The sequence below is a fragment of the Telmatherina bonti genome (assembly GCF_933228915.1).
Source record: "Telmatherina bonti genome assembly, chromosome: 24".
In the NCBI taxonomy this organism is placed as follows: domain Eukaryota; kingdom Metazoa; phylum Chordata; class Actinopteri; order Atheriniformes; family Telmatherinidae; genus Telmatherina; species Telmatherina bonti.
The window spans coordinates 27466237-27482439 of NC_136633.1; the positions used below are offsets into that span (position 1 = coordinate 27466237).

General features: G+C 42.5%; 1 protein-coding gene across 1 annotated transcript in view; it reads left to right on the forward strand.

The window, feature by feature from the left end:
- Positions 1 to 15803, forward strand: part of glsa (glutaminase a) — a 30886-nt gene extending 15083 nt beyond the window's left edge. Inside the window, exons 8-18 of the mRNA XM_079264206.1 lie at positions 8293 to 8325; positions 8407 to 8465; positions 8576 to 8642; positions 8722 to 8772; positions 9023 to 9199; positions 9274 to 9405; positions 10884 to 10976; positions 11213 to 11274; positions 11343 to 11419; positions 11501 to 11564; positions 12554 to 15803. Coding sequence (XP_079120332.1) covers positions 8293 to 8325; positions 8407 to 8465; positions 8576 to 8642; positions 8722 to 8772; positions 9023 to 9199; positions 9274 to 9405; positions 10884 to 10976; positions 11213 to 11274; positions 11343 to 11419; positions 11501 to 11564; positions 12554 to 12701 — 963 coding nt within the window. The 3' untranslated portion in view covers positions 12702 to 15803. The remainder of the gene's footprint in view (positions 1 to 8292; positions 8326 to 8406; positions 8466 to 8575; positions 8643 to 8721; positions 8773 to 9022; positions 9200 to 9273; positions 9406 to 10883; positions 10977 to 11212; positions 11275 to 11342; positions 11420 to 11500; positions 11565 to 12553) is intronic.
- Positions 15804 to 16203: the final 400 nt, after the last annotated feature.

Sequence of the window (16203 nt, forward strand, 5' to 3'; positions counted from 1 at the left end):
ACCCAGTAAACAACGCAGATAAACCCAGTAAACAACACAGATAAACCCAGTAAACAACACAGATAAACCCAGTAAACAACGCAGAAAAGCCAGTAAACAACGCAGATAAACCCAGTAAACAACGCAGATAAACCCAGTAAACAACACAGATAAACCCAGTAAACAACGCAGAAAAGCCCAGTACACAACGCAGATAAACCCAGTAAACAACGCAGATAAACCCAGTAAACAACACAGATAAACCCAGTAAACAACACAGATAAACCCAGTAAACATCACAGATAAACCCAGTAAACATCACAGATAAACCCAGTAAACATCGCAGATAAACCCAGTAAACAACGCAGATAAACCCAGTAAACAACGCAGATAAACCCAGTAAACATCACAGATAAACCCAGTAAACAACGCAGATAAACCCAGTAAACATCACAGATAAACCCAGTAAACATCACAGATAAACCCAGTAAACAACGTTGAAAAGGCCAGTAAACATCACAGATAAACCCAGTAAACATCACAGATAAACCCAGTAAACAACGCAGATAAACCCAGTAAACAACGCAGATAAACCCAGTAAACAACACAGATAAACCCAGTAAACAACACAGATAAACCCAGTAAACAACGCAGAAAAGCCCAGTAAACAACACAGATAAACCCAGTAAACAACGCAGATAAACCCAGTAAACAACGCAGATAAACCCAGTAAACAACGCAGATAAACCCAGTAAACAACACAGATAAACCCAGTAAACAACACAGATAAACCCAGTAAACATCACAGATAAACCCAGTAAACATCACAGATAAACCCAGTAAACAACACAGATAAACCCAGTAAACAACGCAGATAAACCCAGTAAACAACGCAGATAAACCCAGTAAACAACGCAGATAAACCCAGTAAACATCACAGATAAACCCAGTAAACAACACAGATAAACCCAGTAAACAACACAGATAAACCCAGTAAACATCACAGATAAACCCAGTAAACAACACAGATAAACCCAGTAAACAACGCAGATAAACCCAGTAAACATCACAGATAAACCCAGTAAACAACGCAGATAAACCCAGTAAACAACGCAGATAAACCCAGTAAACATCACAGATAAACCCAGTAAACAACGCAGATAAACCCAGTAAACAACGCAGATAAACCCAGTAAACAACGCAGATAAACCCAGTAAACAACGCAGATAAACCCAGTAAACATCACAGATAAACCCAGTAAACAACACAGATAAACCCAGTAAACAACACAGATAAACCCAGTAAACACCGCAGATAAACCCAGTAAACATCACAGATAAACCCAGTAAACAACGCAGATAAACCCAGTAAACAACGCAGATAAACCCAGTAAACATCACAGATAAACCCAGTAAACAACGCAGATAAACCCAGTAAACATCACAGATAAACCCAGTAAACAACGCAGATAAACCCAGTAAACAACGCAGATAAACCCAGTAAACATCACAGATAAACCCAGTAAACACCGCAGATAAACCCAGTAAACATCACAGATAAACCCAGTAAACAACGCAGATAAACCCAGTAAACAACGCAGATAAACCCAGTAAACATCACAGATAAACCCAGTAAACAACGCAGATAAACCCAGTAAACAACACAGATAAACCCAGTAAACATCACAGATAAACCCAGTAAACAACGCAGATAAACCCAGTAAACATCACAGATAAACCCAGTAAACAACGCAGATAAACCCAGTAAACAACGCAGATAAACCCAGTAAACAACGCAGATAAACCCAGTAAACAACGCAGATAAACCCAGTAAACAACACAGATAAACCCAGTAAACAACACAGATAAACCCAGTAAACATCACAGATAAACCCAGTAAACAACACAGATAAACCCAGTAAACAACGCAGATAAACCCAGTAAACATCACAGATAAGCCCAGTAAACAACACTCGTTTTATTTTGTAGATTTATTTCATGTAATGAGACGTGGAAAATTTGATGTTTGGTAACTTTAACTGTTTTTGCCTTTGACCTTGTAGAAAACTTCTCCTACTTGAAGTACTGATTCAATTGTCACTTCATTTTTTTATATTGTTGAAAATGTTTAGTTTTGTTATTGAAACAATATAAAAACATTCTTTAGTACTTCAGTTATTTCTATTCTTTAGTGCCGTTTTGCACCACAGTGCTGGGTGTAATTATGAGTACGGCTGCCATCTGCTCAGTAAATGCTTCTAGTATACACCTTTCCTTTCAGTGTCATTTTCAACCTTAAATCTACACAGCGATATTTACTGTTCTGCAAAAGGATTCAATTTATACCGCAATATGAGTTTCAGGTCGTACTGCACAGCTCAAATTTAGACACTCTAGATGGTAAATCCACCATTATTTATCACATCTTCATCTCCATCACTACCATGTTGCTAAGAGACCTCTGTTTCCACCTGGACATGATGATGAAGACACTTCCTGTCAGACTTTCCACCAATCAGAGAGCTTAAACTGACGGTAACGTCCAATCAGGAGCAGCCAAAGATCAACAAGTGATGAGAAAAGCAGGAAATAATGATCCTCTGTGGCTGGAATAAAGCCAGGAAGACGTTTGGGATGCAGCTGAGGTGGAGGTGCAGTGAGGACTTTACATCATTTTTGCCTCATAATGTGACAAAATGTCCTGTCTACATGCTGAGTGGGATTAAAAGCTTCTACAGGATGTTTATCAGAAAATAAAGCGAAATGGCAGAAACTGACTGGAGTTTTAGGGTGGATCTGCTGATGAAACCAGGTCCAGTCAGGGTGTGTGTGCATGTACTGTACCTTTTCATGGCTCATTGTGTGGTTTCATGTGTTGTTGCATATTTTCCAGCATTAGGATCTTTGGGAAATTATGACCACATCAACAGGTCAATGACGTTGGTAATTTTCCTTTTTTTAAAATAATTTTTCTCCTCTTTGGTCTGGATTTGTGACAAGCTTTACTTTCTACATACATTCTTTAAACCTGTTTATACACCTGAGGTATAAACAGAGCATTAAAACTGGTTTCACATTGGTTTCCATTCCTCTGCAGTGTTATCTCTCAGAAAAACCTAATTTCCTTCGTTCATTTGCAGTCCACGCAGATATGTTAATTTCTATAAGCGGCCATGTAAAGTTCACTTTCTGTTACTACATGAGAGCAAATTCTTTTACATCAGACTGTTCACACTGCAAACTACATGACTTAACAGGACCGAGAGCTGAAGAACCTCCTGTAGGATCTGCCGTCACAGATGAACACACACATAGATGAACCCATCCATCTAGCCATCATGACTGAATGGATAGATGGATGGATGGATTATGGTTGAAAGGATGGATGATGGGTGGATGAATGGATGGATGGATAACTGGATGAGTGGATGGACAATGGATAGGTGGATGGATGGGTGGGTGGATGGATAAATCATGGATGGATGATGGATGGATGGATGGATGATTAGATGGATGGATGATGGATGGATTATTAGATGGATGGATGGATGGCTGGATCGATGGATGATGGATGGATGGATAAATCATGGATGGATGATGGATGGATGGATGGATGATTAGATGGATGGATGATGGATGGATTATTGGATGGATGGATGGATGGCTGGATCGATGGATGATGGATGGATGGATAAATCATGGATGGATGATGGATGGATGAATAGATGGATGGATGGATGACTGGATGGATGGATGGATGGATGGATGAATGGATGGATGGATGGACGGACGGACCTTTCCATTTTTACCCTCCAGAGTGACGCCTGTGTAAAAGCTCTCCCTGTTAATTCAGGTGTTGCCAGAGTTGATCATGTGACTTGGGGCGCAGGTGAAACCAGCAGTGGAACGCAGCATTGTAGGATAGATTCAGTTCACACCTGAAGCTTCACTTCATCTTCTTTCTACCTTTCCATTCTTCTCTTTTGTTCACAAAGCCAGGACCGCTGAGATGATTAACAATGTAATGTCACCTCCTCCATCTCCAGCTCCAGACTGGTTTAACTGGTTCCTCATTTAGTTTAATATAGATGCCAACTGGTTTAACTGGTTCCTCATTTAGTTTAATATAGATACCAACTGGTTTAACTGGTTCCTCGTGTAGTTTAATATAGATACCAACTGGTTTAACTGGTTCCTCATTTAGTTTAATATAGATACCGACTGGTTTAACTGGTTCCTCATTTAGTTTAATATAGATACCGACTGGTTTAACTGGTTCCTCATGTAGTTTAATATAGATACCAACTGGTTTAACTGGTTCCTCGTTTAGTTTAATATAGATACCGACTGGTTTAACTGGTTCCTCATATAGTTTAATATAGATACCAACTGGTTTAACTGGTTCCTCATATAGTTTAATATAGATACCAACTGGTTTAACTGGTTCCTCGTTTAGTTTAATATAGATACTGACTGGTTTAACTGGTTCCTCATATAGTTTAATATAGATACCAACTGGTTTAACTGGTTCCTCATATAGTTTAATATAGATACCAACTGGTTTAACTGGTTCCTCGTTTAGTTTAATATAGATACTGACTGGTTTAACTGGTTCCTCATATAGTTTAATATAGATACCAACTGGTTTAACTGGTTCCTCGTGTAGTTTAATATTAATACCAACTGGTTTAACTGGTTCCTTATACAGTTTAATATTAATACCAACTGGTTTAACTGGTTCCTCGTGCAGTTTAATATAGATACCAACTGGTTTAACTGGTTCCTCATGTAGTTTAATATTAATACCAACTGGTTTAACTGGTTCCTTATACAGTTTAATATTAATACTGACTGGTTTAACTGGTTCCTCATATCGTTTAATATAGATACCAACTGGTTTAACTGGTTCCTCATGTAGTTTAATATAGATACCAACTGGTTTAACTGGTTCCTCATATAGTTTAATATAGATACCAACTGGTTTAACTGGTTCCTCATGTAGTTTAATATAGATACTGACTGGTTTAACTGGTTCCTCATTTAGTTTAATATAGATACCAACTGGTTTAACTGGTTCCTCATTTAGTTTAATATAGATACCAACTGGTTTAACTGGTTCCTCATTTAGTTTAATATAGATACCAACTGGTTTAACTGGTTCCTCATTTAGTTTAATATAGATACTGACTGGTTTAACTGGTTTCTCATATAGTTTAATATAGATACCAACTGGTTTAACTGGTCCCTCTTTTAGTTTAATATAGATACCAAATGGTTTAACTGGTTCCTTATACAGTTTAATATTAATACCAACTGGTTTAACTGGTTCCTCGTGCAGTTTAATATAGATACCAACTGGTTTAACTGGTTCCTCGTTTAGTTTAATATAGATACTAACTGGTTTAACTGGTTCCTCGTGTAGTTTAATATTAATACCAACTGGTTTAACTGGTTCCTTATACAGTTTAATATTAATACCAACTGGTTTAACTGGTTCCTCGTGCAGTTTAATATAGATACCAACTGGTTTAACTGGTTCCTCGTGTAGTTTAATATTAATACCAACTGGTTTAACTGGTTCCTCGTGCAGTTTAATATTAATACCGACTTGTTTAACTGGTTCCTCATGTAGTTTAATATTAATACCAACTGGTTTAACTGGTTCCTCATGTAGTTTAATATTAATACCAACTGGTTTAACTGGTTCGTTATACAGTTTAATATAGATACCAACTGGTTTAACTGGTTTCTTATACAGTTTAATATTAATACCAACTAGTTTAACTGGTTCCTCGTGTAGTTTAATATAGATACCAACTGGTTTAACTGGTTCCTCATTTAGTTTAATATAGATACCGACTGGTTTAACTGGTTCCTCATTTAGTTTAATATAGATACCGACTGGTTTAACTGGTTCCTCATGTAGTTTAATATAGATACCAACTGGTTTAACTGGTTCCTCGTTTAGTTTAATATAGATACCGACTGGTTTAACTGGTTCCTCATATAGTTTAATATAGATACCAACTGGTTTAACTGGTTCCTCATATAGTTTAATATAGATACCAACTGGTTTAACTGGTTCCTCGTTTAGTTTAATATAGATACTGACTGGTTTAACTGGTTCCTCATATAGTTTAATATAGATACCAACTGGTTTAACTGGTTCCTCATATAGTTTAATATAGATACCAACTGGTTTAACTGGTTCCTCGTTTAGTTTAATATAGATACTGACTGGTTTAACTGGTTCCTCATATAGTTTAATATAGATACCAACTGGTTTAACTGGTTCCTCGTGTAGTTTAATATTAATACCAACTGGTTTAACTGGTTCCTTATACAGTTTAATATTAATACCAACTGGTTTAACTGGTTCCTCGTGCAGTTTAATATAGATACCAACTGGTTTAACTGGTTCCTCATGTAGTTTAATATTAATACCAACTGGTTTAACTGGTTCCTTATACAGTTTAATATTAATACTGACTGGTTTAACTGGTTCCTCATATCGTTTAATATAGATACCAACTGGTTTAACTGGTTCCTCATGTAGTTTAATATAGATACCAACTGGTTTAACTGGTTCCTCATATAGTTTAATATAGATACCAACTGGTTTAACTGGTTCCTCATGTAGTTTAATATAGATACTGACTGGTTTAACTGGTTCCTCATTTAGTTTAATATAGATACCAACTGGTTTAACTGGTTCCTCATTTAGTTTAATATAGATACCAACTGGTTTAACTGGTTCCTCATTTAGTTTAATATAGATACCAACTGGTTTAACTGGTTCCTCATTTAGTTTAATATAGATACTGACTGGTTTAACTGGTTTCTCATATAGTTTAATATAGATACCAACTGGTTTAACTGGTCCCTCTTTTAGTTTAATATAGATACCAAATGGTTTAACTGGTTCCTTATACAGTTTAATATTAATACCAACTGGTTTAACTGGTTCCTCGTGCAGTTTAATATAGATACCAACTGGTTTAACTGGTTCCTCGTTTAGTTTAATATAGATACTAACTGGTTTAACTGGTTCCTCGTGTAGTTTAATATTAATACCAACTGGTTTAACTGGTTCCTTATACAGTTTAATATTAATACCAACTGGTTTAACTGGTTCCTCGTGCAGTTTAATATAGATACCAACTGGTTTAACTGGTTCCTCGTGTAGTTTAATATTAATACCAACTGGTTTAACTGGTTCCTCGTGCAGTTTAATATTAATACCGACTTGTTTAACTGGTTCCTCATGTAGTTTAATATTAATACCAACTGGTTTAACTGGTTCCTCATGTAGTTTAATATTAATACCAACTGGTTTAACTGGTTCGTTATACAGTTTAATATAGATACCAACTGGTTTAACTGGTTTCTTATACAGTTTAATATTAATACCAACTAGTTTAACTGGTTCCTCATGTAGTTTAATTTTAATACCAACTGGTTTAACTGGTTCCTCGTGCAGTTTAATATTAATACCGACTGGTTTAACTGGTTCCTCATGTAGTTTAATATAGATACCAACTGGTTTAACTGGTTCCTCATATAGTTTAATATAGATACCAACTGGTTTAACTGGTTCCTCCTGTAGTTTAATATTAATACCAACTGGTTTAACTGGTTCCTCGTGTAGTTTAATATAGATACCAACTGGTTTAACTGGTTCCTCATATAGTTTAATAGTTAATTAAAAATACTGATTCTTGTAATAATTTTAAATAGGAATTGAAAGGTTATCAAGAACCAGTTTAAACCAGTCAATTCCTATTTAAAACTATTACAAGAATCAGTTTAAACCAGTCAGTACTTTTAATTAACTACATGAAGAACCAGTTTGAACCATTCACATAAATACTGACTGATTCTGATAACATATAATATTTTAACAAACTGGTGTAAACTAGTTCCTGTAGTAGTTTTACATAGTTACTGACTGGTTTAAACTGGTTCATGTAGTTGATTAAAAAGACTGACTGGTTTAAACTGGTTCCTGATACATTTAATAAAAAGACTGACTGGTTTAAACTGGTTCCTGATACATTTAATAAAAAGACTGACTGGTTTAGAATAACATTTAATATCGGAACAAACTGGTATAAACTGGTTCCTGTAGTAGTTTTACATAGTTACTGACTTGTTTAAACTGGTTCATGTAGTAGTTTCACATAAGTACAGACTGGTTTAAACTGGTTCCTGGTGTGGTTTAATTCAGGATCATGACTCATCAGTCATTTTAATGTTTTTTAACTTGTTTTTCTGATTCCTCTGAGAAAATTAACTGGAGCTGTTTGTGTTTCAGCAAGGAGCCAGCAACGCTGAGAAGTTTGATTATGTGAGTATGACTGATTTCAGGCTGATCATGATGATTAAATCAGACGGTTTTTAAGCAGAGATCTTCTGTTCTGCTTTGCAGGTCATGAACTTCATGAACAAACTGGCAGGAAACGAGTATGTGGGATTCAGCAACGCCACGTGAGTCTTCAGTCCCACTAAACCACTCTGACTACAAAGAAATCTGCTTCATGCTTCACTGAAGTCTGGTTCATCGTATCTGAGTCCTGGTGTTTACTGTGTTTTTCCAGCTTCCAGTCTGAGCGCGAGTCTGGAGACAGAAACTTTGCCATCGGCTACTATCTGAAGGAGAAGAAGGTGAGACTCAACCGGGTTTAGTTCAGGATCTGGAGCTTCCTGTGGTCCGCTGGAACAACCGACTTCTTTCTGTTTTCAGTGTTTTCCAGAAGGGACGGACATGACCTCCATCCTGGACTTCTACTTCCAGGTGAGAAGAAGCTGTTTCTGTCTCTGGTCCAGAAACCACCAGGAGGAATAACCAGTTCATTCCCAAACTGGAACAAACTGGTTCATTACAACCACCCTCCTCTTCATCACACCCCTCCTCCTCTGTCTCTGGTTGGTCCTCCTCCTGATGCTCAGTCTAAACGCCATGGCGACATGCTGCCCTGTGATTGGCTGGTCAGACTGGTGTGATGAAGAGTATGCTGGCTAACCTTCTGCTTTCCTTCCTCCAGCTCTGCTCTATCGAGGTCACCTGTGAGAGCGCCAGCGTCATGGCGGCGACGCTCGCCAATGGCGGCTTCTGTCCAATCACAGGAGAGCGCGTGCTGAGCCCCGAGGCGGTGCGAAACACTCTGAGTCTCATGCACTCCTGCGGCATGTACGACTTCTCCGGACAGTTTGCTTTCCACGTGAGTATCTGTTGGGTCAGCTGGAGTCCTGATGAAGACGATGAAGAAGCAGCTCATCTTCCTCTCTGTTGCAGGTGGGTCTGCCGGCTAAATCCGGAGTAGCCGGTGGGATCCTGCTGGTGGTTCCCAACGTGATGGGCATCATGTGCTGGTCTCCACCACTGGACAAGCTGGGAAACAGCGTGAGAGGCATCCAGTTCTGCACGGTAGCTTCCTGGCAAACACCTGCACATGAACTCTTACACCTCCACCTGGTCTCCACCAGACCTTTGTCTGGTCTCCACCAGGTCTCCACCAGACCTTTATCTGGTCTCCACCAGACCTTTGTCTGGTCTCCACCAGACCTTTATCTGGTCTCCACCAGACCTTTATCTGGTCTCCACCAGGTCTCCACCAGACCTTTATCTGGTCTCCACCAGGTCTCCACCAGACCTTTATCTGGTCTCCACCAGGTCTCCACCAGACCTTTATCTGGTCTCCACCAGGTCTCCACCAGACCTTTATCTGGTCTCCACCAGGTCTCCACCAGACCTTTATCTGGTCTCCACCAGGTCTCCACCAGACCTTTATCTGGTCTCCACCAGACCTTTATCTGGTCTCCACCAGGTCTCCACCAGACCTTTATCTGGTCTCCACCAGACCTTTATCTGGTCTCCACCAGACCTTTATCTGGTCTCCACCAGACCTTTATCTGGTCTCCATCAGGTCTCCACCAGACCTTTATCTGGTCTCCACCAGGTCTCCACCAGACGTTTATCTGGTCTCCACCAGACCTTTATCTGGTCTCCACCAGGTCTCCGGAAGACCTTTGTCTGGTCTCCACCAGACCTTTATCTGGTCTCCACCAGGTCTCCGGAAGACCTTTGTCTGGTCTCCACCAGGTCTCCACCAGACCTTTATCTGGTCTCCACCAGGTCTCCACCAGACCTTTATCTGGTCTCCACCAGGTCTCCACCAGACCTTTATCTGGTCTCCACCAGGTCTCCACCAGACCTTTATCTGGTCTCCACCAGGTCTCCGGAAGACCTTTATCTGGTCTCCACCAGGTCTCCACCAGACCTTTATCTGGTCTCCACCAGGTCTCCACCAGACCTTTATCTGGTCTCCACCAGGTCTCCGGAAGACCTTTATCTGGTCTCCACCAGGTCTCCACCAGACCTTTATCTGGTCTCCACCAGGTCTCCACCAGACCTTTATCTGGTCTCCACCAGACCTTTATCTGGTCTCCACCAGACCTTTATCTGGTCTCCACCAGGTCTCCACCAGACCTTTATCTGGTCTCCACCAGACCTTTATCTGGTCTCCATCAGGTCTCCACCAGACCTTTATCTGGTCTCCACCAGACCTTTATCTGGTCTCCACCAGACCTTTATCTGGTCTCCACCAGGTCTCCGGAAGATCTTTGTCTGGTCTCCACCAGGTCTCCACCAGACCTTTGTCTGGTCTCCACCAGGTCTCCACCAGACCTTTGTCTGGTCTCCACCAGGTCTCCATCAGGTCACCACATGGTCTCCACCTGGTCTGCATTCCATGACAGCACTGATCATATTCCCATCATACAGACCAGTACGACTACGATGTTGCTAAGCGACTGACTGGGACCAGTGAAATAACCAGAAATGGATTTTTAAGGTTTAACCAGGTGAGTTTTATTCAGACTGATCTTCTTCTTCTTCTCTTCCAGGACCTGGTTTCTCTCTGTAACTTCCACAACTACGACAATCTGAGACACTTTGCCAAGAAGCTGGATCCTCGTCGGGAGGGCGGAGACCAGAGGGTGGGTCTGCTGCTCCTCTTCATCACCAAACACAAATGTTTGGTTGTTTCCACCATCTTCCATCAGCCACAGCGCCACCTGCTGGATGGAAACAGTAGCCTTCATCAGCAGCTTTCTGTCTCCGTTTTGTTTCCATACGGGAGGATTTTCCACCACACATCAATAACTCTGATATAACTTCCTGATCACATGCACCCCTCAACCAATCAGCTCCTCATCTTCCTCGTCTGTTTCAGGTGAAGTCGGTCATCAACCTGCTGTTTGCAGCGTACACCGGAGACGTGTCCGCCCTAAGGAGGTACGCCAGCCTCCTCCTCTTCTCCTCCTCCTCCTCCACCTTGTCTCATTGTCTCCGTCTCCCTCCAGGTTCGCGCTGTCCTCCATGGACATGGAGCAGAGGGACTACGACTCCAGGACAGCGCTCCACGTGGCGGCGGCTGAAGGTGGAGTTCTGAGGTCGTCTCTCTGCTGGTTCTAGTCCAGTTCAGAGTTTGGTGGATCTGATGTCTGGTTTCTGTGTTCAGGACACGCTGAAGTGGTTCGATTCCTGCTGGAGGCCTGTAAAGTCAACCCGGTGCCCAGAGACAGGTAAACCCCCCCCAACAAGAGAGAACCACCCCTGTTGTCTCTGTAGAAAGATGGAAGCAGGTCCAACGAGGTCACGTGACCTCCCACTGCTCTCCTTTTTCTTTAGTATTACATGTATATACATATAGGTCTCATTTCTGATGATGTTGAAGCAAAGTCCAAACCGTTTGGGGTCCAACACGAACCCCCCATGGAAGGTAAGGTTTATAGAAAGCAGAGACAAAGGGAGCAAGAAGAGGACACCAGACAGATGATAGAAACCAACAGTATGAGACGTCCAGTCTAGACCAGGGTTTTTCAACCACTGTGCCGTGGGAGAGCATCAGTTGTTCCATGAGAAATGATCCAGTTTTACCTAACTGGTCTGAAAAGCAGCTCTGTGTTCAGTTAACAGGCCTTGGCTCAGGTGAAAGATCATAAAATTCCTTTTTCTTGTGTTTATCTGATTTCTTTTCAAGACACTTTGACAAGATGGACTTTATATTAATAATATAGGCTTTAGAAAATTGTTCCTGGTGTGCCTTGAGATTTTTCCAGTGGGGAAAAAGTGTACCTTGGCTCAAAAAAGGTTGAAAAACACTGGTCTAGACAACCAGCTGCTACACCTGTAAGGAAACACCAGTAAGACCACCTGCTACGTCTCCACGTAGAGAAAACTGACACTCATCAGGGGAACCTAAAAGCAGATCAGCTGAGGGAGAAAGAAAATGAAAAGTTGATCCCAACAGCAAAAACATCAGAACACAGAAAGGAAAACATGAGCTATAGTTGGTGGTTAAACCCGCTGGACGACACGACGGCAGCAGCAGCTGCAGGTTAGTAAATCTGCAGCAACATATTAGGCATGAATAGTGATTAGTAACTATGCAAGTGTGACCAGGCCCCCGAAAAGCCCTCTCCCCAGTTACCCCCTATCTCCCCCTATGTGCTTCTAAACAACTCCAAGTAAAAGTGGGTTTGATATGTTGCATCATCCGTCCTTGCTGCAGGTGGGGGAACACCCCGATGGACGAGGCCGTGCACTTCGGCCACCACGACGTGGTGACCATTCTCCGGGATTACCACACCCAGTACAGCCCTCCGGAAAGCAGCACCGACAAACAGAGCGCAGAGACCAACCTAGACGGCATGCTGTGAGGGGGCGGGGTGGACAGTGGGGTGGACAGCAGGAGGACAGGAAGCAGGAGATGGCTAGGGGACAGTGGAGGATGAGATGCTTGGAGAGGAGGTGCTTTCAGCTGAGGAATGCTTCAGAAAACATGTATATAATGTTTCTAAACCATTAGACCACTGCCCCCCCACCGCAAGCCCCGCCCTTCCACAAAGGCCAGGTTCATTTTATGTAACGGTGTGACACCGCCCCCCATCCTCCCGTGACCCTCCTCCTCATACCAAAACCAGGGGAAACACTGCAGGAACCCTGGAAGGACTGAGCAGACCCCCCCGTCCTCCTCGTGTTTCCATGTTTCAAATGTTTGTCTTCACTGCTTTTATTCTGAAAGGCTGAAACAGGAAGTAGGAGCGCTGCCTTCCTCCTGCCATTGTCACGCGTGTGTGAATGTGTGAAAGATGAAAAGTGTGTGAGAGGAGGAAGCGGAGGAGGTTTCACTGTCAATGTTGAGCTTTTATTTCTGAGAACCGGATTTAAAGGCGCAGTGTGTAAAAATAAAAATAGAAAATAAAAATTCACAGATCAATAACCTATCCATCATTATTAATAATCACTTTATTAGAATATCTGATGTGTTTTTATTCTGTCAGAATGAATATCTCCTCACCATGGGTACACCATGTTTCCTACGGTGGCTCTGAATGGACACTGTGCGACCCACTGGCATGACTCCACGTATGGTTTGAGAATTTTTGGCCCCTGACAGCCACCGTCCTTTCACAACGTGCTGCGCCCATTTCTGCCAATAGATGGCAGTAATTATACACACTGCACCTTTAAACGAGACGTTTGTACATATCATACACAGCACTGCCAGACCATGAAAAAGTTTCTGCTCACACTTCCTTTAGTTTCTCTCGGCAGAAGGAATCTTCCTCTTCCTCACCAGTTTCCTGTTTTGTCTGATGACACATGGTCCTCTGATGGACCAGGTCTTTACAGGGTTTTAGGTTGTTGGAGCTGCTTGGTTTGGTCTGTGATGTCCTGGATGGCCTTGGTTGGTCCTGGATTGGTCCATGAATGTCCTGGATGGTTCTGGTTGGTCCTGGATTGGTCCGTGTTGATCCTGGATGACCTTGGTTTGTCTTGGTTTGGTCTGTGATGGTCCTGGATGGCCTTGGTTGGTCCTGGATTGGTCCGTGAGTGTCCTCGATAGTTCTAGTTGGTCCTGGATTGGTCCGTTAATGTCCTCAATGGTTCTGGTTGGTCCTAGATTGGTCCGTGTGTGTTCTTGATGGTTCTGGTTGGTCCTTGATTTGTCTGTGTTGGTCCTGGATGACATTGGTTTGTCCTGGTTTGGTCTGTGACGGTCCTGGATGGCCTTGGTTTGTTCTGGATTGGTCCACGGTGGTCCTGGGTGGCCTTGAGTTGTTCTAGATTGGTCCATTATGGTCCTGGATGGCCTTGGGTTGTTCTGGATTGGTCCGCGGTGGTTCTGAATGGCCTTGGTTTGTCCTGGATTAGTCCGTGCTGGTCCTGGATGGCCTTGAGTTGTTCTAGATTGGTCCATTATGGTCCTGGATGGCCTTGGGTTGTTCTGGATTGGTCCGTGGTGGTCCTGGATGGCCTTGGTTTGTCCTGGATTAGTCCGTGCTGGTCCTGGATGGCCTTGAACTGTTCTAGATTGGTCCATTATGGTCCTGGATGGCCTTGGGTTGTTCTGGATTGGTCCATGGTGGTCCTGGATGGCCTTGGTTGGCCCTGCATTGGTCCGTTATGATCCTGGATGATTTTGGTTTGTCCTGGATTGGTCTGTGTTGATCCTGGATGGCCTGCATTGATCCTGGATGGTCCTGGTTGGTACTGCATTGGTTTATTTTGATCCAGGATGGTTTTTGTCTTTCCTGGATTGGTACGTGATGGTCCTGGGTGGCCTTGGTTTGTCCAAAATTGGTGCATGGCAGTCATAGATGGTTCTGGGTTGTCCACGATTGGTCCGTGGTGGTCATGGTTCAGAGTGATGCAGGTGAAATGGACCTGCTGTGGGCGGTAACGGTTGGTTTCAGTTGCAGCGATGAGCTGTGCTTCTGCTGTTGTAATGTGTGTTCAGACCAAACGCATTTTGAGCGTTAAAAACGTTTTATGATTTTTATTATTTTAGTCTTAAATGCTGCAAATCTTAAATGTCAGATTAAAGCTGAAACAGGAAAATCTGGATTTTTCCTTCTGCCGAGGATTTCTGAGAGGATGGGAAGAAAGTGTATTGTGAATGTATGTCTGTGTTTTAGTGTGTATTGGTGTGTGATGAGTTCATGAACACTCAGGAAAGGTTGGGGTAACACTGACGGAGCTTTACCACAGACTGTTTCTGTCGTACTCGTGCACACGTTTGTGTCTGTGATGTTGGAAGTTTCTGGAGGATCCTTCAGCAGGAAGTTTTCAGATTTCGGGTCGAAGTCGGCTCAACACGGAAGAAGCACAAGTCTGCAACATTCCCTCCTCGGTCAGCAATACAAGAGATATGATTGTAGGGAGGAGACGGAGACTGGTCTGGTCCAGTCTTGTCTGTCCTAGCCTGGTCCAGTCCATTCTGGTCTGGTCCAGTTTGGTCTGTTCTAGCCTGGTCTAGCCCAGTCTGGTCTGTTCTGGTACAGTCTGGTCTGGTCTGTCCGGTCCGATCTGGTCCAGTTTGGTCTGTTCCGGCCAGGTCCAGTCCAGTCTGGTCTGTTCTTGTCCAATCTGGTCCAGCCTGGTCTGTTCTAGCCTGGTCCAGTCCAGCATGGTCTGTTCTAGCCTGGTCCAGTCCAGCATGGTCTGTTCTGGTACAGTCTGGTCTGGTCTGTTCCGGTCCGATCTGGTCCAGTTTGGTCTGTTCCGGCCAGGTCCAGTCCAGTCTGGTCTGTTCTTGTCCAATCTGGTCCAGTCTGGTCTGTTCTGGTCTAATCTGGTCCAGTGTGGTCGGTCCTTTTCCGGTCCGATCTGGTCTAGTCCGGTCCAGTCTGGTCTGTTACGGCCTGGTCTGGATCATGTGATGTTTGAGCTGCTGATTCTGAATGTAACGTGTTTGCTGTTATTCTTTCTTGTGTATTTATGACGTATTTATTCACTAAGTAAAAAACTTTAATAAATGTGTAAAAAAAAACAACAACTGGTCTCTTGTGGTTTTTTTTTTTTTTTTTGCAAATTACATATGAAAGATCCGAACGTTTGGTGTCAGGTGAAGGGGCGGTAAACAAAGTTACAGCTGCTTCTAGGATGAAAGGAGAATTCTGAAGCCAAACCATCATGTTCAGATTAGCCCGTAGCATTGGCAAGCTAGGTGGGTAACCTTTCCAACTGTCTACTCGTCATGTCTTGCATCTGCTCACATGTAAAATTGATTTACATGGCATTGATGGGTAAGGCTTTCAAGGCATGCAAATGTTATAAATCGTCATGTGCCTTTCAAGACATGCTAATTGTCAAACTAATGTAAATAGGTTGTGCCTTTCAAGACATGCTAGTTGTCAAACTAATGTAAATAGGTCA